Raw genomic sequence first — 23,662 nt, 5'->3', positions numbered from 1 at the left:
AATTTGTAATCATACTTTCTGTTTTTTGGATAAGTCTGTCAGTATCTGTCAACAGGAAAATTTTCCTTTCCTTTACCATCTTGAGAAGGGTTAATTAGCATTTAAATGGTTTTCTCCTGAAATGCCAACTTCTTATTTTTATTGGTGTTTTCTGTTTCAGGGAAGATGTTTTCATTTCAGGTATACTATTTCTTTTTCACTAGAAATTGGAAAAGATACTCTTACAGCTCTATATTTGAAGTTATTCATTAGAAAACAAAATGTGAATTGAATTTGAAATGTAATCCAACAGTAGGTCTATTTACACTCAGAAAATTAAATGAAAGTTTATATCGTCTTGTTAATCTTTGAAAGATCCTTCAGTAGCTTCCATTTTTACCTTTTCTCATAGTTTTTGATGATGGAGATGAGAAGACACTGAGACGATCCTCACTGTGCCTGAAAGGAGAGAGGCATTTTGCTGAAAGTGAAGTAAGTAATCATTTAACAAATTAACATGTGTTAATGTTTTATACTTGGGGGAAGTAAATTTTTGCTTTCTCAACTCAGTCAAGTTACTTGTTATTCAGGAAAATTCATTAGTAAATAATACCATTAATCTATGAAGCCTATTTAAGGCCTTGTGTTTGAGCACCAAGTTCTGTCTTCCTTTTTGCCTAAAATATTTTAGTGTTTGTCCACAAAGAAAATATAATAGGCTTGTTTAATTATTATCTTTAGGCAACTTTTATATACAGTTGTAAGATTTGTAAATAATTGTTAAAAAAAGCTGTCTGTTTTATAAATCCACACAAACCTTGTCATAGTTTAAGGATGTGTAGATACAGTAAGCAGTCTCTTACTACTGCTGCTACTGCTACGACTGCTGCTGGCTGAGATTATTATAGCCTCTCCTTGAAGAAGCCTTGCCTGACTGCCCTTTCTAAAATAGTCCCTTCCACGCCTCTTCATCCTTTTAGGTTGGTTTAGTTTTCTTCATAACACTTACTCCCTGACATCAGAATATGTGTATGTACTTAATTATTTACTTACTGTCTGCCTTCCCTACAAGGGCAAGGACTTGGTATGTCATCTTTATCACTTCCTTCCTAGTTCCTTTAACAGTGCCTGGCACAGAGTAGAAACTGACTAAATGTTAATTGGATGAATCAATGAAGTGCTTATAATTGCCAGAGGCTTTACTAAGTGTTTTACATACACTATTGTATTTGCAACATTGTGAGGTACTTAACTATTATTATCCCCAATTTACAGAGAGGAAACGGATGGCCAGATCTGATTTTCACAACCGGAGCTTTTCTAGCACCAAAGCCATGTTCTTAAATTGAAAGGTGTTACTAAGTTACTAAGAACAGAGGGTTCACAAAGTTTTATAACTCAGTAGCTTGCAATTCAGAATTTAAATGATAGACATATTATTATAAATGGTGTTATGTGCTGTAGTCCAGTCTATAAATACTAAATGATGCATAGTGTGGCCGAACTACGATTTTTTTTTCTAGTTACTATTTAGAACTATGTTTCTTTGGGGGTATTTTTCATATTACTTATTAAACTATAAGACTTTATTTTATGGTTTTGTGTTTTGAAAATATTTTTGTTTCACTTAATGATTGAATTCCCATTTAAATTCAGAATTTGAGACAGGTTCTCTGTATTAGGGTTCCAGCCTATCCCTTTAGTCTCATGTTCTACCACTTCCTTCTACTTTTGCCTTATTAGACCACTTGGTATTTCCAGACTGTGGTCCGTACTTTCCTTTCTTGGCTCCTGTTGAGCCCCACTGCTCTCCCCTCTTACTGCAATCTCAGTTATGTTGTAAGGCCACTAGAAATGCGCCCTCCTCTGTGACGTCTGTTATGAGTTCTCTAACCCACATTTGATCACTTTGTCCTTTGATCTTTTTGTACTTCTCTTTTTTATTCTTGTTTTATGATGATCTTTTTGTTACTTTTCCTATTTTCTCTATAAGAATTTAAGCTGTTTTAGGGGAATATCCATCTTCTTCTAAATTGATAGGCCATCCTTTTCCCAGCAGTTTTCTACACAAAAGCTTTCAATAAGTATGTGTTGAATTGTGAAGGTTTAAATATAGGATATATATAGACAGCTTTGGGGCAAGTATGGTGATGAAGTACTGAATTCTCTCAGAGTTTATGTAATTATTATAAATAATTTCATTACCCTTGAGTAGAATACATGTTCAGTTATAGACAGTGAATGGGGGCTTGAAGACTTGATTTTTCACCTGTTAAGTGAAGACATGCATCTTACTTGTTTGGTCCAGAGAAGTATCTAAAATAATAAAGTCACAGCGGCTCTCACTGTAATCCCAGCATTTTGGAAGGTTGAGGTGGGAGGATTGCTTGAGGCCAGGAGTTCCACATCAGCCTGGGCAACATAGTGAGGCCCTGTCTCTACAAAAAATTAAAAAATTAGCCAGGTGTGGTGGCACGTGCCTGTAGTCCTAGCTACTCAGGAGCCCAGGAGTTCAAGGTGGCAGTGATTTATGATTGCAACATTGCACTCCAGCCTGGCCAACAGAACAAGACCCTGTCTTTAAAAAAAAAAAAAAAAAAAAAAATTAATTTTGTTTCTACCAGGAGAATTTTAAGTCGAGATGTTCATAAGACAGTTGTAGTATAAAGGCTGACGTAGTATGAACAAGTAGTTGTATATCCTTTGTACTTTTAAGGAGGATCAGTTTTCCGTTGTTTCTTTGCAGGTATACACTTGTAGTTATATTTTGCTAGAGAGAAGTTAGAATATTGGTATACGATTCCTTAACTCCCTTCCCATATAGCAGGAGTTGTGCTAGGTACTGGGACCCAAGAGTAAGGCATGTAGACATGGAATTTTCCCTTCTGTTGGAAGAGAAAAAGCATTAGTCAAACAATCAAAAATATTTTAGAATTTACATGTGTTAAGCTGTGTGAAGACATGGTCAAGAGTGTACACAATAGGGGAATTTAATCTACTGTCTGTATATTATTTCTTCTTTATTTGATATATTTTTACAAAGTTTTAATTTTTTGAAAGACTACTCAGTATTGTTATTGTTAGTATAACTTTAGCCGTTGAGAGGAAAGCCGAGTGAACAAGATACTGCTTCTTATTGTTCTAACTCTTCATTACATACTAGAGGTAGTCTATAGTCTCTTATTTGAAAATTAGTATATGTGATTCTTAACTCCTTAGAAATTTTCTTTCCTATAACAAGTGAAATGAATAACATACTTAATACATTATAGAAATATCTGCTTTTAAGAAAGCAACTTTAATGTTTTGTGAGGGGAGGGCCATTTAATCCATTTGTTAGGTTGGCAAAAAGTGAATCCAGATCATTTTTTACCCCTTTTTACCAAATATATAATAGTAATTTAGTAATATTAGATAGTATCACCAAAGTAATATTTCAAATTATTTTGAAATTTTCACCCTTTGAAAGCATAATTAGGCTTTGATGACAAGTAATTTCTAAAGAGTTTAGGTTTGGCATATATTGCATTTAGGACAGCTTTTGACTCCAGATAATATGTTTTAAATACCTGATTCATTTACACAGGGGTTAGGTTCTATACAAACTAAATTTGAAAGATTAGATTTTTTTGCCTTGTGGAAGTTGGAATTTTTGTCTATCTTTTGAAGGAATCAATCTTTATTCCTTTATGGCTAGTGCCTTTTTTCTATGCCATATTTTTTGTTGTCATATATATATCTATGTATCTTAAAAACATTTATATACATACTAATGAATTATGCAAAAAAGATTAATATGCTTCCCCCTTTCACAGTTTAGTTCATCATTGTTTTCATAATTATATCAATTTAAAAAACAAGTTAGTCTGGGCATGGTGGCTCGTACCTGTAATCTCAGCACTTCTGAAGGCTGAGGTGGGAGGATTGCTTGGAACCAGCCTGGGCAACATAGCAAGACACTGTCTCTACAAAAATAAAAAAAATTAGCCAGGCATGGTGACACGTGCCTGTTAGTCCCAGCTCCTTGGGGGGCCAAGGTGGTAGAGTATCACTTGAGCTCAGGAGTTTGAGGTTACAGTGGGCCATGATTGTGCTGCTACACTCAAGGCTGGGTGACAGAGGTAGACTGTCTCAATCAATCAATGAATCAATAAACATTAAACATTAAAAAAACCAGCATTAATTTGTTTAGGTGTCTGATCTTTAAATCAATGGACAGCCTTTCCTATACCACTTTTGTTTGTAACTTTAAGAAGTTTCTTTATCCTAAATAGTTTCTCACCCTCACTTTCATTGTGACAGTTTTCCTGGGAATCTCTAGTTCCCCTGGTATTCATGAAATTATAACAATAAAAGTTCTGGGGGTGATGAAAGGAATAGCAGCTGTGTGAAATCTTAAAAATGAATAAAAAGTAGAGGGCTGGGGAACCTGCGGCCTTAAGGCCACACGTGGCCTTCTAGGTCCTTAGGTGTGGCATTTTGACAGAATCCACATTTTATGGAACAAATCCTCTTATTAAAAGGGGTTCAGCAGAGAAAGATGAAGCTTTTCTTGCCTCCCTTGGTATTTAAAAAAGAACTATCTTGAAATCAGAAGGCCGCAAGTTCCCCACATCATTCCAAAATACCTTTTTATTCTTTCTGCCTTCAACCGTCAACCAGTTCTTGCCTGGAAAACATTGTTGGAGAGAGGTGAGGGACAAAAGGATTAAGAGGAAGAAAGAAATGTCCATTTATTGATTATTAGTCTCATACCAAGCATGATGTTGGATGCTGCAGATTGAAAAGGAAAGGAAGAAAATTAAATATAGAAAAACTTAAGTCTTTACATTTTCTTTAAAATAGATTTATTGCAGATAATGTTTGCAGAGTAATCATAAATATGACTTAAGCCTTTTTCAGACAATTGATGCTTATCTTGATAATTAATTTTGTTTCTGTTACTTAAGAATTTTGTTTTATAGATTATGATTCCCTATGTACAAAGAAAAATAGGAGCTGCATTTGGCCCCATCCTAGTTAGGTCCTTACAACAAATACGGTTTTTTAACTCTCACATCTGTGTTTCCACTGAGCTGTGTTTGTTTTGTTTTATAATTTTAATCCTTCTTAGATGCCTGTCAGCCTTCAAATAGGTAATGAATCATCTAGAGACACCAGCCAAACTTCTTTTCATTTTTTTCCAGTGATGGGCTCATTCTTCTTTATTCTAGTATCTTTAAAACTAGAATTTTCTATCTTTAGGAAAGTTGTGTTTTAGCTTTCCTTGGGGGAGAGTTTTAATCTGAAAATCTGAGCATATTCTTAAACTGGTTTGGTTTAAAAAAGGAAAGCACTTGCAAAGTAATAACTTTTGATGGGTTTATGTTCTTACCCACAGACTTTAGACCAGCTCCCACTCACCAACCCTGAGCATTTTGGCACTCCAGTCATAGGAAAGAAAACAAATAGAGGAAGAAGATCTAATCATATGTAAGTCCATTTTCATAACTGTTAGTTGAACCTGAATTCATTTCGCCTTCTAATATTGTTTTAATAGTTATTTTTAAATTGTAATTTGCAAAATGCTTACTAGATCTAGTGGTAATTTCAGATCTAATAGTAATTTCAAACTTCTCAGCATGGGCGATTCAGGTTCTCCATGCCCAACCAACCTTAATCACCATGTCTATCTCCTGTTTCTCTCTATGCGTATCTTGATGCTATAGTCAAAATGAAACTAGTCGATAATCCCTGAATACATTGCTTGTTTTCTGATATTGTGTTTTTATTCATGCTGTTTTTTGTCTCTACTGCCTCCCTTCCCTGTCACTGTCTTGCTCATTCTTTAAATCTCAACAGAAGTGCTTCCAACTTTATGTGAATCATTTTGTGTCCTCCCCACTCTTTCCTTGAAACCCAGATGTATTTTTCTCTTCCCTGAACCCACTAAATTCTTTGCATCTATCTAATATCATAGATAAGATTTCACCTCTTATTATCATTGTAGTGTTTGTTTTCTCAATAATTTTAATTTCTCTGACGGCAGGAACTGTCTTACTAATTTTTTTTTGGCTTCTTACAGTTCTGACACTTATTTTACATCTTTAACCAATTACTTTCAATGAAATGTGAGAGCCTTGGCCTCAAAAGGCTGTCAGTGACTAGGGATCAAAGGACCAAGGGGTCATGAAAAGAAACCACTTTCAAACCATTCCACAAAGAAAAATAATTTATTGCAAAGGATTGAGAAAATGACGTCAGACTTTTCGATAATAACACTAAATGCTAGTAGGCAGTAGAATACACAGTGGAGGAATGGAAGTCCTTATTAAAAAGGAAGACTTGATTACCTAATATAATGGAACATTGGGGAAAAGCTAAAGATAGGGTAATACAAATAGAGGAAGGAAAATAGCAAAGGTGTTTAGTAACTCCTCCCCAAGAATTATATAAGAAAGGAAAGCAGAATTAGTAGAATAGAGAGTGGGGAAGTGGTTTAAATATAAAAGTTATCATAACAGTGGGAAGTCAGTGGGTTTAGAATAATGTCTTAAATGTGTAAATCAGCCAGCATGGTGGTGGTGGTGGTGGTGGTAGCTCATGACCTCTAATCCCAGCACTTTGGAGGCCAAGGCAGGAGAATTGCTTGAGTGCAAGAGTTTGAGACCAACCTGGGCAACATAGCAAGGCCCTGTCTCTATTTAAAAAAAAAAAAAAAAAATCAGCTGGGCCTGGTAGCATAAGCCTACGGTCCCAGCTACTCAGGAGGCTGAGGCAAGAGGATTGCTTGAGCTCAGGTGTTAGAGGTTACAGTGAGCTGTGATTGTGCCACAGCACTCTATCCTGGGCGACACAGCGAGACCCTGTCTCCAAAAAAAAAAATACATAAATCAAGAAATACGAGAATAAGGATATTATTTAAACATAAGCTAGTAACTACCAGGAAAAATCAGCTGAAAGAATTTAAAACATTAGCCTCTATGGAGCAGGAGAATGAAGTTGGAAGGGATGGGACAGGGGAATATAGTTTTTAATTTATTCTATTAGAGGATATTTTAAAATTTTGCCTGAATATTTTGTTTAGATTAGCATTTTTTTTTTTTTTTTTGAGACAGAGTCTCACTCTGTTGCCCAGGCTAGAGTGAGTGCCGTGGCGTCAGCCTAGCTCACAGCAACCTCAAACTCCTAGGCTCAAGCGATCCTCCTGTCTCAGCCTCCCGAGTAGCTGGGACTACAGGCATGCACCACCATGCCCGGCTAATTTTTTCTATATATATTTTAGCTGTCCATATAATTTCTTTCTATTTTTAGTAGAGATGGGGTCTCGCTCTTGCTCAGGCTGGTCTCGAACTCCTGAGCTCAAACGTAGATTAGCATTTTTATATGCATAAGCACAAACATTGTTAAAGTAGCTGTTTAAAAATAAATACTGAGCTGAATTATTAAAAACTTCAGTATAAGTAAATACTTTCATTCAAGGTATAGAATCAAGTGTTAAATCTCATTTTGACTGAGCTTTGAAGATAGATGTTGGGTAAGCGCTGTCTCTTACATTATTTAATTTTTCAGCCTCACAGCAAGTACATGAAGGTAGATATTATTTTTATCACTAATAAAATTGGAAAAATCGGCCTCCAAGACTGTAAGTAATGAATCCAAGGAAAACAGGAAGGAAGGGACTGGTGATTTCACCTTACCTTTGCTCTGTAGGCCTTTTCCCATCTAACTGAATGACTGTTTTTTGTTTATATAGAGTACTTCAGTTATTTCCCAAATTAGTTTTAACAATAAATAAATAATTACTCATTTGGGAGTAGAAATTAGAATATTAATCATGGCATCGAAAATACACTCAATGTTATTTATTTTCCTAATTATCAGGTAAATAATTTCTCTGACCTGTGACTTTGCTTGCTGGTGACTTGATTATTTTTAAGGTAGTCAGGATGTAACTGTTACTGACTCTTCATGTATGATATTTAAAAATTGAGTGCTTTGGCCAGAAAGAAAACAAATGAAAAAGGTATGATGGCATTATTAGTAAGAAAGCATTCTGTTGTGAATGTTAGCTGTTACTATGATCTAATGGTTTCACTTTTTCCTGAGGGCTGTTATATTGGCATAAAATATATTCACTTAGTCACTTAAAAGTTTGTGATATCTTTTGATATCTGTGAAAATTAATGACTTGACTTAAAAATTAAAATTTTATCTATCAGTGATCATTAGAACCTTTCTATAGTTCTATACTCAACTTTTAATTAACTATGATAGATGATATCAGCAGTGAATTGAGGTATATATAATATAAAATTATTTCATGAGTTATTTATCTAGAGACTTTCTAATTCTCTAGCATGGTATAAACTGTGGAACCAGATGGCCTTGATTTGAATCCTGCCTCTGCCACTTCCTTGCTGTCTGACCTTGGGCAGGTTATTTCATCTTTTCATCCCTCAATTCTCATTTGTAAAATTGGAATTAAGAATATTACCTATTTCTTAGAGTTGTTTTGAAAATTAAGGGAATTCATATCCTTAAAGTGTTTATATAGTAAGTACTATGTAAATAATAGATACCATCATCATATATTGACATGAAGAAAAATTTCATGATGAAACACCAGTATGTAACATGATTTCATTTATATATGAAAATGTATTTATATGTGTGTATATAAAAATTCTGCCTGGCCGGGCGCGGTGGCTCACGCCTGTAATCCTAGCACTCTGGGAGGCCGAGGCGGGTGGATTGCTCAAGGTCAGGAGTTCGAGACCAGCCTGAGCGAGACCCCGTCTCTACTAAAAATAGAAAGACATTATATGGACAACTAAAAAAAAATCTATATAGAAAAAATTAGCCGGGCATAGTGGCGCATGCCTGTAGTCCCAGCTACTCGGGAGGCTGAGGCAGTAGGATCGCTTAAGCCGAGGAGTCTGAGGTTGCTGTGAGCTAAGCTGACGCCATGGCACTCACTCTAGCCTGGGCAACAAAGTGAGACTCTGTCTCAACAAAAAAAAAAAAAAAAAAAAAAATTCTGCCTGGTGGTCTTTATGTCTGACAGGTAGGACTGGTTTTTGCTGCAATATTTGGTCTCTTTAAAACAACATTCTCGTATTATTTTCTATATATATTACATGAAAAGTAGTTTTAGTATCTATCAATAATTTTTTTTAATTTTGAAAAAATTGCATGTAATATTTTGACATTTTTACCTTTTTTACAAATGTCATTTAAAAGTAGAAGAATAAATTTAAAATAAATTCACTCTAGAATATCACATAATATACAAAATGAGCAAAGTTGTGATTTATTAAAAAGTCTGTTATATTTCTTAGCTGAGATGTTCCTTTCTTGTATATGAGAATAAAGAATGCAACTGTCGCTGAACAGGTTGATCTTTGCTTTCTAAAGACTCTAGCAAACATTCTAAGTTAGTGATTTTCTTGTTAAGAATCTCTGTGTGTAATGAGAGATTTGCTGTCGGGATTGTGTTGTAAATGTGAAAAGTGTGAAGCCACACAAAAGGTTGAGAATTACTAGTCTAGGAAATGAAGCTCAGCATGTCTGTAATCTTGTTTTGCTTGCACTTCCTTCCCCCTCACTGCTGTGGTTGGTCATTCTCACTGCCAAGGGACCTGACAATGTTATTTTTGCTTGGTGTTTTAAGCCTTGGTGTGTAATCATCACAGGCAGGTACCTCCATTTGAAATGACCATCTCTTTGATAACATTTCCTCAAAATTCTTTATCCCCTTTCCTCAGGGTTATTTCCTACAACAAAGTCTTGGACCCAGATCTTAAGAGCTTCATCTAACCTTCATTTCTTCTTCTATTACTCCACTGAAAAAAGTCTTCAGTATGGTTCTCAGATTGCCATTTAAAATGTATTTTTTATAAAGATAAATAAGTTTATCTGTTCCCACAATTCCCAGGACTGCATTGTTACACTAGGAAATTTGTTTTCTTTTAGCGACTTTTAATCCATATACCAGTTAATCTACCTCCAGTTATTCCAAAAGTGATTTTTTTACATCTTCCATTAAATTGAGTTTCACTTATAGTCTACCTTTAATTAATCCTAAGAAGTTCAAGTATTTTCTTTTTTAAATGATTATCATCCTCCAGCTTGTTAATTTTTTTAATCAATGTATTACTTGAGTTTTGCCCTTACAATTTACCCATTTTGTGCAGAGATTGTATTTCATTCTGCCTGAAGACTAGAATATCTGAAATTATGGAAATATTTTTGTCCCCTCCTGTCCAAAGTTTTTTCCAGTAATGGGGCAGAAGTTTATGTGCAGTTAAACAGCACGTAGGAAACAGTGTACTTGCTAGTATTTTTTTCCCCTTCAGAAAAAGAATAAAGTAGGCTTATGATGATTCTTGTTAATAAGGAATTATTTAGGGTATAAATTTTACCCAGTGACAGTGTTAAGATTTACCTGATACCTGATTTATACTTGGTATTTAAAGATCTACAGATCTTAACATGTGTTAAAAATTTATTTAATTCACATATCACAAAATTCACTCTTTTAAAGTGTATAGTTCAGTGGGTTTTAGTGAATTCAAAACCCATCACCAGTATCTAATTCCAGAAAGTCTTTTATTTTTTGCTGCTTTATTTTGTTATGAGAATTTGATTCCAGTTTCCTTCTTGATAAAAATGCAGAAAAAATTAAAATCCTTTTATTGTTGTCTTCATGTCCATATGATCTGTATGTTTTGATCTCTAAGAAGCTTACATTGTCAGTCTTCCTGATACTAATATAGATTCTAGCACTCCTCACAGTGAAGCTTGAATAATTAACTATGTCTTTTGAAAATGTGTCCCATCATTAAAATTTCTTATAGCCATTTTCAGGGACCTTAAATGACTTCAGTGTCCTCAAGGCTCATAACATGGCTTTACTATTGCCAGCTTTTAAAAAATTTCTGCACAAACACATTCAGGTAAGCAGATTCATTGGCTGGCTCCGATTCTAAATTTATTGTAACAAAGTTTGAAACTGAGTTAATTGACTTGCTTGAAATAATCATTGAAGTCAGAATTGCATTTCAAAGATTGAAGCTCTCAAATTCCTAACTCAGTTTTCTATTTGCATCTGATTATATGCTATTCTTTGGCTCACATCTTGTCTAAAGTTGTTGTTTCTTGATTTATAATTAATTTATAATTAATAGTGATGTGTGATCAGCTTTAAGTAATCAGCTGTTAGTGTATTCTGGTAAATATTTTCATGTAATTAGCTTTGTTTCCAGTGACAACATTGATTTTATTTCATAGAGAAAGTGCATTATTTTGTGGTGGTTCTTTATATAAATACCATGCCACCAAAGAAATAACAATGTCACAGATGAATAAAAACCAAGCAGTTCTGAAATGATGGGACTTGCTAACAAAAAAGAAAGAAAAGAAAATTAAAAAAAACAAGTGGACTCTCTGCTTGCTCTGTCTTTTGCTCTCTTAAAAAAAAATACATATATATATATATATATATATTTTTTTTTTTTTTTTTTGAGACAGAGTCTCACTCTATTGCCCAGGCTAGAGTGCAGTGGTGTTAGCCTAGCTCACAGCAACATCAAACTCCTGGGCTCAAGCAATCCAACTGTCTCGCCTCCCGAGTAGCTGGGACTACAGGCATGCACCACCATGCCTGGTTAATTTTTTCTATGTATATTTTTAGTTGTCCATATAATTTCTTTCTGTTTTTAGTAGAGACAGGGTCTCGCTCTTGCTCAGGCTGGTCTCGAACTCCTGAGCTCAAACGATCCACCTGCCTCGGCCTCCCAGAGTGCTGGGATTACAGGCATGAGCCACCGCGCCCGGCCTGTCTTAAAATATTTTTGATGCTCATTTATTTTAATTTATCAGTTTATTGAGCAACTGACTTGTGTAAACAGTTTTCTGGCTAACCTCCTCTAAGAGGAAAAGTTAAAAATAGCCTTAGGTATAATGGTGTGGTTTACGCTGATTACATACATTTTGTGATTTTTAGAATAAAATAAAATCAGAATTGTCATAGTAGAAAGAAATAAATCTTTTTTCACTTCATTTATTTCATCAACAGTTATTTATTGAGCATCTATCTGTGCTGTGCTAAGCACCGTTCATGTACTTGAGATATATCAGTGAACAAAACAATTTAAAAAATCTCAAGTAGGCGTGGTAGCTCACACCTGTAATCCTCGCACTTTGGAAGGCTGAGGCAGGAAGATTGCTTGAGGCCAGAAGTTTGAGACCAGTCAGGGCAACATAGTGAGATCTGGTCTCTGCAAAAATTAAAATTAATTAATTAATTAATTAATTAGCCTGGTTTGGTGGTGCGCACCTGTAGTCCTAGCTACTTGGGAGACTGAGGTGGGAAGATCACTTTGAGCCCAGGAATTTGAGGTTGCAGTGAACTATGACTGGCCACTGCACTTTAGTCTGGGCGACAGAGTGAGACCCTGTGTCTTAAAAAACAAGCAAACAAAACTCTCCACCTTTAGAACTTACATTTTCTCATGGGGGGAGATGGCTGTTTAAGAGTAAACACGGCCGGGCGCGGTGGCTCACGCCTGTAATCCTAGCACTCTGGGAGGCCGAGGTGGGCGGATCGTTTGAGCTCAGGAGTTCGAGACCAGCCTGAGCAAGAGCGAGACCCCATCTCTACTAAAAATAGAAAAAAATTATATGGACAGCTAAAAATATATATAGAAAAAATTAGCCGGGCATGGTGGCGCATGCCTGTAGTCCCAGCTACTCGGGAGGCTGAGACAGGAGGATCGCTTGAGCTCAGGAGTTTGAGGTTGCTGTGAGCTAGGCTGACGCCACGGCACTCACTCTAGCCTGGGCAACAGAGTGAGACTCTGTCAAAAAAAAAAAAGTAAGTAAATTACATAGTAAGATAGAAGTTGTAAGTGCTGTGGAAATAAGAATAAGAGCAGGGCAAAGAGAGGTAGAGGGGCAGGTAGGTTGTAAATGTAAAGTGGAATGAAGTCTTGAGTAGGTGAGGGAGGAGGGGCATCTAGTCCAAAAGTGGGGATGGCTTTAGAGTAGATGTTTCATCTAGCCAAACAAAGGTTTTTTGTTTTTCTTTTTGATATAACTTTTTGGAGTCTGAAGTCTTCGCACTTGTTAAATCTTAAGAAAGAAGTTAGAATTTTTATAATGACACAGATAACTTTCTTAGTCACTTAAATCGCAGTTTTCTCTTTCTACATTTTACAGATTTTTATATATGTTATCTCTGACATTGTGGATTTCTAGCTTGCTAATAATACATTATAGTGTTCAGGCTGGGCGAGGTGGCTCACGCTTATAATCCTAGCACTTTGGGAGGCCAAGGAGGAAGATCGATTGAGGCCAGGAGTTCCAGACCATCCCAGGGAGTAGCAAGATCTCCATCTCTACAAAAAATAAAAAATTATCTGGCACATGCCTGTAGTCCCAGCTACTCAGGAGGCTAAAGCAATAGGATCGCTTGAGCCCAGGAGTTTGAGGTTGCAGTGAGCTATGATGGTGCTGCTGCACTCTAGCCCTGGCAACAGAGTGAGAACCTGTCTCAAAAAAAAAAAAAATGCTCATAAATCCCTAGTGGAGCCAGGTGTGATGGCTCATGCCTATAATCCTAGCACTTAGGGAGGCAGAGGCAGGAAGATTGCTGGAGGCCAGGAGTTTGAGACCAGCCTGAGCAGCATAGCAAGACCCTGTCTCCAGAAAAAATTAAAAAACTAGCCAGCATGGTAGCATGCACCTTTTGTAATCCCAGCTACTTGGGAGGCTGAGCGGGGAGGATTGCTTGAGCCTAGCAGATTGAGGAGACAATGTGCTATGATTGGGCCACTATACTGTAGCTTGGGCAACAGAGTGAGAGCTTGTCTCTTAAAAAACAAAACAAAACGAAACAACCCTAGCTGAATGAGTCTTCTACAAGTGCTTTAGAAAAACAATTATTATGATTTTAAATTTGGTTGTGTTCTGTAGTTATTTGAAAGTGAAGAGATAAAGTCATTGCCCTTGAGAAGCTCTTCTAAATCAACTAGAAATCAAACTTGTCAAGTCTGTTACGACTTGTGCTAAGCTATGTGCCCATGTGTAGGAACTTTTGCTCAGCAAATATAAAGGTGTGTTGCTTTTTTCAGCTACCTGTTACCTACTTTCTAAGTAGGGATTAAACTTCTTTGAGTGCCATTCAAAGTATAGTACTTCTCTACTCAGTAGCAAACTTCAAAGATTTGATTTGTTTTTGCCAGGGAACAATTTTTAAGTTAGCTGTCTGATCATTGAAATCAGATAGTGATATTACCCATATCACTTTAAAATGTTTAATATTATTATAATAGTTTTTCCTTCTTTTATATTTATATTGGTATACATAAATATAAAGGGGTGTCATTTATATTGTCGTCCCCTTAGAAAGGCATCAAAGACAAATTCAGACTATACTGAATTTGTTCCAATCAACCGAACAGGTAAATTATGTTTAAAATTTTAAAATAGTTGATCTTTCACTTCATAGTTTTTGGTTGGTGAACTTGGTCATTGACAACTATGTCAAAAATATTTTCATCCCTGTAGGTAATCAATATTAGCTGTTATTCTGTTGTATTTTATAAGAACATATATTGTAGTCTATCTATTCAACATTTCCTGGTGTCTTTACTTATTCTGGGCATTTTGAGCAGCCAGTTGTTAGAAATCTTTATTTTTAGTACTAATTGTAGACTTTTTGGGAACCAGATTAAAAATAGAATAGCTTTTTGTTTTATTTTCCTTTATAGTTTTACTTTTTACTGTGTTTCCTCTAACATGAAACTGATGGTTTCAGATACTTCCTTTTTCTTCTGACAGTTAATATCTTTATAATTTACTAGTACAATATTCAATGTTACGAAAGGAGTTTTCAACTTAATACAAAAGAACCATATTGTATATTTCATGAATACCTAGTTCGTGTATATTTGATATTAAGGATAGCAGTGGTGATCTCTTACTATATTATCTCCTCTTCCCACTCCCACCCTCAGTCAGCAAAGATCTGCTTCCCCCCCTTTTAAAGTTAGTTTTGTACTGGGAATGTAAAATTATTATCTCTAGACATCCTTTAATCTGCGATTGGGATTGAATATATTTTCATGTAGTACTGAGTTTAATATGGGACCTTCAGCTTTTTGAGGATTTGGGGACCAGTTATTCTGTACTGATCTTCCTCTTTAATCTTTTGAAATAGCACTAAATAAATCAGACTTTTAGGAAAATAATGTGCTTTCCTCTAATGATAAACTCTTGCTGTCATTTTTTTTTTTTTTAGAAATTTAGAAAATGCTTTAAAATTTAAATTAGCCATTTTCTAGGTTTTAGGAAATGTGATACGAGTTCTGGAATGCCTGTGTTCAACATTGGCATGTTTATTCTTTGTGAAGATAAATGGAACTATCTATTTTTTTCTCTCCCTAGACCAGAGGAAGAATCTTCGTCATCCTCCAGTGATGAAGATGAGGATGATAGGAAACAGATTGATGAGCTACTAGGCAAAGTTGTATGTGTAGATTACATTAGTTTGGATAAAAAGAAAGCACTGTGGTTTCCTGCATTGGTGAGTAGCTTCAGTGTAAAAGAGTTTAATTTCAACCATGTAAGTTAATGAAGTAAACAATGGATTTTCTTACTGGTGTTTTTCGTAGGTCTAAAATGGGGAAATGTTTTTAGCATCGTTCATTTCACACAAAGATTACTTTCAAAATTTTCTTTGAGTACAAAGAACTCTTGAAGTCATCCAAGAAAGGCAAAAATCTTGATAATCTTAGAGACTAGGTATATGGGAGTTGATTATACTTTCCTCTCTATTTTGAGTAGAAAATTCATAATGCAGACTACTAAAACTCCTAAGTCCACCATGAGGTCTGGATGGCAAAAGAACACAATCTTTTTTGGTTCACGAAGATAGCCATTTTCCTCATACTTTTTGAGCCAGGGTGTTTGCTTCCTTGATCTTAATCTTGCATTTTATGCACTCTCTACATAACCATGACTGCAATTATAGGTTACCTCAGTCTCTGACTGTCCCTACAACAGATTCTTTTATCTACCTACTTTTTAATGTTTTCACTCCACAAGTTTTATAACTCCCTAGATCCCAGGTTCAATATTTTGAATTTTCTATTTGTTTTCTCACATTGCCTTTCTGTGATTCTGAGGAAGCACTCAGTGCTTTATTATCAGGAGTATCCTCATTATCCCAAGTTCTGTGCAACTCAAACTGTGATGACAGATGAGAGAAAGTCTTTTGAACTTTTACCTCTTTGTTTCTGATAACCACTAGCCTCTATAGCAAGTTGGAGGGGCCGTGTATAGGAGACCATTTTCTTTGACTTTTATAAAGGGAATATATACCAATATCTTTTAGAGACTTAATTAGGCTGCCTTTCAACTAATCTTTTGGTAGAAAACAAAACAATTTGTAGCTCTTAAAGCACATGCAAGTTCAATCAGTAATTAGTTATATATCATACTATTATGAAGATTTAACTCTTGTGGTAATAAGAATGCATTTCTTTTTGGACAGGATATAATTAAATAAGTCATTGAAAGTTTTGAACTTCAAATAGGAGACTGAAATTAGTAATCAGTGTCTCTTCACAATTATCTTGACTTATCTTTTAAAATTTGATGTGTTTGAATTGTCGTGGCCTCTGATGATTTTATCTGAAGGCCATTGGGTCATTTGTATCAAATACTGGGATCCATGTCTTTTACAGATAGATCCTCCCCCCACCTCATACTTATAAACTGACTCATACTTATAAACTGAAGATCCATTGTTTAACCTAAAGATATTTTGAAGGTACCATTCTTCTCATTTCTAACAACTACTTTTTCCTAAGGTATCAAGAGACAGAATGGGTCAAAAATTATTCCCTTGTCTCAGTTTCATATATTCTCACTCCCTTACTACTATTAACCAGATCCCCTTCAAATCTTGTTTTCGGCCGGGCGCGGTGGCTCACGCCTGTAATCCTAGCACTCTGGGAGGCCGAGGCGGGTGGATCGCTCGAGGTCAGGAGTTCAAGACCAGCCTGAGCAATGAGCGAGACCTCGTCTCTACTAAAAATAGAAAGAAATTATCTGGCCAACTAAAATATATATAGAAAAAAAAAAATTAGCCGGGCATGGTGGCGCATGCCTGTAGTCCCAGCTACTCGGGAGGCTGAGGCAGTAGGATTGCTTAAGCCCAGGCGTTTGAGGTTGCTGTGAGCTAGGCTGACGCCACGGCACTCACTCTAGCCTGGGCAACAAAGCGACACTCTGTCTCAAAAAAAAAAAAAAAAAAAATCTTGTTTTCTTCTGTTAATGGCGTTTAATAAAATTTTTGTGTGTTCTCAAGCATATTTAACTCGTATTTGTTAAATATGGCATTTATCATATACCAAACACTTCAAAATGTGTTACTAGGATTAACTCATTTAATGTTGTAGAGGTTCTCTGTTCTTATGTTTGATAAATTTTTAAAATTTTTAGTTGAGAATCTACTCAGCTTTATTTTCATTCTCTTATTTTCGTATTCACTGATTAACAATTGCAGAAACCATGGAAATAGGATTGAAATACACTATTCTTTGTTTATGTGCATTTGTATGAAAATTTATGTTCATAATATATATAAACTTTTGCATATTTGTGGTTTTTATGAGGTAAACTAAGTAACCATGGTCTCATAATTATTCATTTTTTCAAATGAAAAAGAAATATTATGGAATAGAAGCATCTTTCTTTTATACTGTTGTCTAGAAGTGATACCTGTTTATCTTTTTCAGTGAACATGTTGTGTACTTTATCCCCACTGCTTAATTTAGTGTTTAGCACAAATTAAGTGCCCAAAAATGTCAGCTCTTAAATTATAATGAAAAAATGTAGACAATTATTTGCTTTAATAAATACAAATACTTTATGATACCTTGGTACCTCCCCATGTGTCCATCCATCCAACGTATATTGGATGCCCATTACATACAAGGATTGTGCTAACACCTTTATAAGTATTATGAGGTAGTTGTGATTGTGTATCTGCATTTAGAGATAAGGAAACAGCATTAGAAGCATTAAGTAACTTGCAGCATTTTGGGGTTAATGAGTAATCTACAAATTTAAGTATCAGCGTGAGATTATTTCTTTGTTCCTAAAGCACTAAGATTCTTTTGAAAATACGTTTTTTGGAGACACGGTCTCACTCTGTTGCCTGGTTTAGAGTGCAGTGGTGCCATAGCTGACTGCAGCCTCAAACTGGTGGGCCCAAGCAATCTTCCCACCTCAGCCTCTCAAAAGTGTTGGGGTTACATGTGTGAGCCACCATACCTGGCCTGATAATATGTTTTTTAAAACTGTTTTGTGTGTCTTTTTCTCAAGCAACAGCAACATTAAATTTTCACCATTAGTGTTTCGGGTATTAAGTTTCTCTCACCGTAGTTAGTAGTTTCCTTGATGAAAAGAAAAACATTTAAGGATTTATGATATTGAAAGGTTAGTAATCTGTTTAGTCAGCCATTCCATTATTATTTCAAAAATCTGAGAATTATTGATGTGTGTTATCCCCCTCCCAAAATTGATCTATTGAACAGTGATGGAGTTATTTTTGTCAACTAGAGTGTGAAATTGTGCTCTAAGTCAAACAGTCTTGATAAAATCACATAAATAAGACTTATGTTTTAATTTTAAAGTTATTTATAAATTGAGTAAATTTTTATAAGTGTTTTGGTAACAACCTCATATTGGAAAACAATTGCCTGTTTCTAGGAACTATAAATAGCTACCATGCACTGAGCGTTTACCTTACTAGGCTCTGTGCTAAGTTTGTTAAATGTAAGTAGTTTTGTTTAATTCTAATTGATACTGGAAAATAAGTGGTATTTACTCCCATTTTAAGAGGAGGGAGCCTTAGCTTCCATGGTTTGCATCATCTTCCATTTCATTTTCCTTCACCAACTTCTCCTCTTCTAACCCACCTTTCAAGTTGTAATTTGGGTTCAGAATATATCACTATCTTCTCTTTGTGTGTGTGGGGGGTCTTCTTCCATCTTACAGCTTCAGTTGCAGAGATAACAAAGTGAGGTGCTTTAGGGACCAAGAAAATAACATACATGAGTGAACAGGGTAAAATGCAGATTGTGGCCAAGCACGGTAGCTCATGCCTGTAATCCCAGAACTTTGGGAGGTTGAGGCAGGAGGATTGCTTGAGGCGAGGAGTTTGAGACCAACCTCAGCAACATAGTGTGATGCTGTCTCTACAAAAAACAAAAACAAAATTATATAAAAATAAATAAAATGCAGATGTGGTGGAACTGGAGAGTGAGCCCACTTACACGCCAGTGGCAGCACTGCCCAAAGCTATCATATGTGTGGTTTTTGAAACCCTTAATTCATCAGAGAAAAATAATGGGTGGATTTGGCTCACAGGCCCCACATTTTAGACCCCTGATATTTAGGCTGTTGACTCCCAAATTTATATGAGCTCCAGACCTGGGTATTTGTCTGTTCACTATCTCCATTTGGATGTCCTTTAGCCGCCTCAGAACTTAATAAGTCCCATGCTTTTTTATCTCCTCCCTCATGCCCAGATGTGGCCTTCTCTGTTGTTTTCCTTTCATAGTGAAGGACACTGTCATCTTTCTGTTTGCACAAGGCAGAAAACTAAGTGTCCTCTTCACTGTCATCTCTACTTCCCTAGTTATCTCTGATATTTCTCATCCCTTTAATTTGCCACCACTGTATATCCAAGCCACCACCTCCCACCCAGATGATCATAGTAGCTTAGTCTCTTTCAACTCTTGCCTTTCCCTGGTCCATTTTCTTCATAGCATCCAAAGTAAATTTTTAAAAGGCATATCTATTATGACATTTTGCTTCTTTAGACCCTTCCTCTAAATACTTTAGATTTTATCCTAAGATTTAATATGGGCTACAAGGCTCTGGAAATTCTGGACCCTTGTCCTTCTCCTAACCATGACATAGCCCCTCAGTTTCCAGCTCTGCCTCTTTTCTATTTTTGGCTAGAACTTGGTCCGCAGCTCCAGCCTAGTCATAGCCATTCTTCTGCTTTCAACACCACGCGTGTGCTAAAAAACAGTCTGGATTATCCAGAGAGCTGGAAGGATGTAGGATACCAATTTAAAATTACTTATGTGTGCTCCCCCGTGTGTGTGTACCGATTTATTCTCAAACTAAAATTAGTTTTTAAACTTTAAGCTTAAATTTTTTTTAAAGCATTTAATTAGTAGGTACTTATATAACTATCTGTAAATGTGCTTTTAGTTACAATAGTTTCACACTTTTTTTTAAAGGTGGTTTGTCCTGATTGTAGTGATGAGATTGCTGTAAAAAAGGACAATATTCTTGTTCGATCTTTCAAAGATGGCAAATTGTAAGTATAATTCACTTGGTTTAAAAAACTTCTTTATCAAAATATGTTATTTTTTCAAATTAGGATGTTAAATGATGAATTAGTTATTCCCAGTGACCTTAGGCTTTTATTTCTCACATAAAATGTCTTTCAAATAGAATGTTTCAAAGAGTGACTGTTTTTCATGCTATCTTTAAGTGTAGTAGTCTTACAGTGTGTCTTTCCTTGCTCATCTTGGTCTTCCTTTCCACAGTAGACTCTCAGTGCTGTCTCACTGGTCAACATTTGCCCATATAACAGATGGTGATTTGAGACAAATTTGCTATACCTAACATATCTAATACTTTATTGATATATTTATTGACCTTTTTTAGGGTTTGTTCTTGATTGTTTATTTCTAATATTTCTAGTTATATCTAATGGTTGTAGTGATACCTCTTGGATAGTATTCAGCTTTTGCAGTAGTCAGGATTAAAATGGGTTACTGTAGATTTATGTTAAGTGTTAAGAGAGTGATTTTTCTTGTAGAACATTTTTAGAGCTGAATTCTGAATTTCTATGTTTTTTTTTCTTTAAGAATTACGTGACTAGAGAAGCCAGATATTTTATACTGAGCTATATATTGCGTGTCAGTACCTTACCTAAGAAGTTCATCACGTTTTAAGATTTGATGTTTGGGGTTTGAAGTTCTAAAAAGTTATTTTTAAAAACAATCTATGGAACCACCTTTAACAAAATTGAGATAAGAGATTTTTGAACACTGAAATTGATTACATTCTTTATATTAAATTATTGTTGGGGATGGAAGAAATGGGGAAATGTTAGTCAAAGGGTACAGACTTTTCATTATAAATGAATAAATTCTCAGGATCTCATGTATAGCATGGCACCTGTACTTACTTGTACTGTATTATATACTTGAAATTTGCTGAGAGTAGATCTTGAGCATTTCTACTCTCTCCCTCCCCCAAAAAGTAACTATGTGAGGTGGTGGATGTGTTAATTAACTTGATTTTGATAATCATATCACAATGTATATGTATCAAATCACACTGGATACTTTAATTATATGCAATTTTATTTGTCAGTTATGCCTTAGTAAAGCTGAAAAGATCACATATCTAATTTTTAGATGTGCAATTATGATATGATTATATTTTTTAAAAATTTTCTTTCAAAGATTCATGATGAAATATCCTAAATAAATTATGTAATGTCTGGGATTTGCTTCAAAATAATCCATTTGGGGTGGGATGAAGTAGATAGGGAAATAAATGAAACAGTGACTGTGAGTTTATGATCATTGTAAGCTGGGTGATGGATGCATGGGGATTCATTGCACAATTTTATCTACTTTTGCATTTGAAACTTTAAAAATAAAAAATGGTAGGCCAAAAATGTATTTGGAATAGTTTTAAGGCTTTTGTGATCAATGGACCCAAACCAAATGCACAGAAGCTAAATTATGATTTATTATTAAGAAACATGGGAAATACATGTGATATCTGTGATAAGCTCTGTTCCAGTAGTTTGCATCTGACCCTCTTTATATCATGGAGTTCCATGAAAGGCCTCACTCAGATTTGTATCTTAGAAGTTTGCTTGTGAGCCTAGAATCCGGTTCTTAAAAAATGTTTAAAAGAATATTTACATTATAAACTGGTACATTTTCTTCCAGTCTTAAATGGATTTCTTATGAATATCCCAATGTAATGGCAAATTCTTACTGTTTTCCTTCTTTTTTATTGGGTTCATGCATTCTGTCATCCAAACATTTTTATTCATCATTATATTATTATAAACAGTTTCCAGTATTACATTTAGGCAGGAGACTCTTTGCTATTTGAGAACATCTTGGTATTATAAAATATATCTTAAGGTAGGATCGTTCTGTAGATGATAATTACATATTTTAACATCCTCCCTAGCATATTATTTGGGCCTCGCAACCTTGTGTGCAGTCACTTTCATTGTAGTTACCAGTACTCCCATATTTTCAGTATCTTTCTATGTATATAAGCAACTGGATTCTTAATCCGTCTTTTTTTTTTGTTTGTTTTTTTCCTTTATAATTCAAAAATACATGTAGTACTTCAGTGCCAAGAAAAGATGTTCATGAAATTACTAGTGACACTGCACCAAAGCCTGATGCTATATTAAAACAAGGTAAGGATAATCTTGGAATAAATAACTAGTAATTTTAAAACTGCTGATATTTTTGAAGATTAAGTTTTATTTTACTCTTTAAAAAATTTTTTTAAAAAAATCATGTCCTTGAAGTTATATTTAGGTTCTTGTGGCTTATACTTTTATAAATCCATGTGTCTTTTGTTAAATAGATTTTTTTTTTCCTTTTTCTTTTTTTTTTAATCTCATAATCAGGGGCAATAATCTAGAAAAGTGGGAAAGAATTGTGTCTTTAGCTATTACTATAGTCTGGCTTTTGCCTAGTAAATAAAATAATACTTCCATGGGATGATAGAAAAAAGAATCAAAGTAATTTGTATTTGGTCTTTCTCACTAATGAATGTGCATCTTAAATCACAAGGCTCCAGTAGTTTTATTTGATTGAGGAATATGCTGTAATTGCATTTGTTACTTGGTTTTTGGTATTGTAAATAGTTATTTTTGCTTTGCCCTTATTCGTTGAATCTGATAACATGCTATGTATATTGGCTCAAAATCATCTAAATTTTATGGTTTATAATTTATTTCCATTTATTATAAAATGAGAATAATTGTGTCTAGCTAATTTTAGTTTAAGCTAATTGTTAACATAGTTTTAATTTGAGTTTAACTAAAAATGTTAAAAACATTTGTAGTCAATTTTTAAATGGTGTATGTTTATTACAATGGCTCTTTTTCGGATATATAATTGCTTTTTGGCTAAATTGTTACATGATTTACCTGTGTTAAAGTTATTTTTATTGGACAAGATTAATTTTCATTTAAAAGAAAAAAAAACTGTTTTTTTTTCTCCTGTATGTGTTTGAACCTAAGAACCTTTCAGTGGTAGCAGTATTGCCATCTGTAAAATGAGTACCTACTGCTTAGGACTGATAGGATTAAATGGACTTTTGTATTGAAAAGTACTTAGCATAGTGCCTGGTACATAGCAAATACTTAATAAATACTTGGTTGACTGAGGATGAGACGAAATAAAAGTGAGTGGTATTAGTGCAGTACTTTTGTTTTGTTTTAAGAGACGGGGTCTCCCTGTGTCACCAGGCTGGAGTACAGTGATATGATCATAGCTTACGGCATCCTCGAAGTCATGGGCTTAAGTGATCTTCCCACCTCAGTCTCCTGAGTAGTTGG

The 23,662-nt window shown here is 35.0% G+C and overlaps 1 protein-coding gene and 1 non-coding gene across 5 annotated transcripts in view; one reads left to right on the top strand and one right to left on the bottom strand.

The window, feature by feature from the left end:
- ARID4B (AT-rich interaction domain 4B) overlaps window positions 1-23,662 on the top strand; it is a 129,286-nt gene that overhangs the window by 52,868 nt on the left and 52,756 nt on the right. For all 4 annotated transcript variants that reach the window (XR_011235181.1, XM_069484562.1, XM_069484559.1 and 1 more), the window contains exons 6-10: window positions 392-471; window positions 5,360-5,451; window positions 15,409-15,547; window positions 20,286-20,365; window positions 22,434-22,510. Coding sequence is in view for 3 of the 4 variants with exons in the window: in XM_069484562.1 (XP_069340663.1) it covers window positions 392-471; window positions 5,360-5,451; window positions 15,409-15,547; window positions 20,286-20,365; window positions 22,434-22,510 (468 nt within the window). In the remaining variant the exon portion in view is untranslated. The remainder of the gene's footprint in view (window positions 1-391; window positions 472-5,359; window positions 5,452-15,408; window positions 15,548-20,285; window positions 20,366-22,433; window positions 22,511-23,662) is intronic.
- On the bottom strand, window positions 10,810-10,940 carry LOC138393537 (small nucleolar RNA SNORA33). The gene has a single exon (XR_011235216.1). It is a non-coding gene; the product is annotated as a small nucleolar RNA SNORA33 (small nucleolar RNA).

Source organism: Eulemur rufifrons, chromosome 11 (assembly GCF_041146395.1).
Source record: "Eulemur rufifrons isolate Redbay chromosome 11, OSU_ERuf_1, whole genome shotgun sequence".
Taxonomy (NCBI): domain Eukaryota; kingdom Metazoa; phylum Chordata; class Mammalia; order Primates; family Lemuridae; genus Eulemur; species Eulemur rufifrons.
This window is presented reverse-complemented; position numbering and strand designations above follow the sequence as displayed.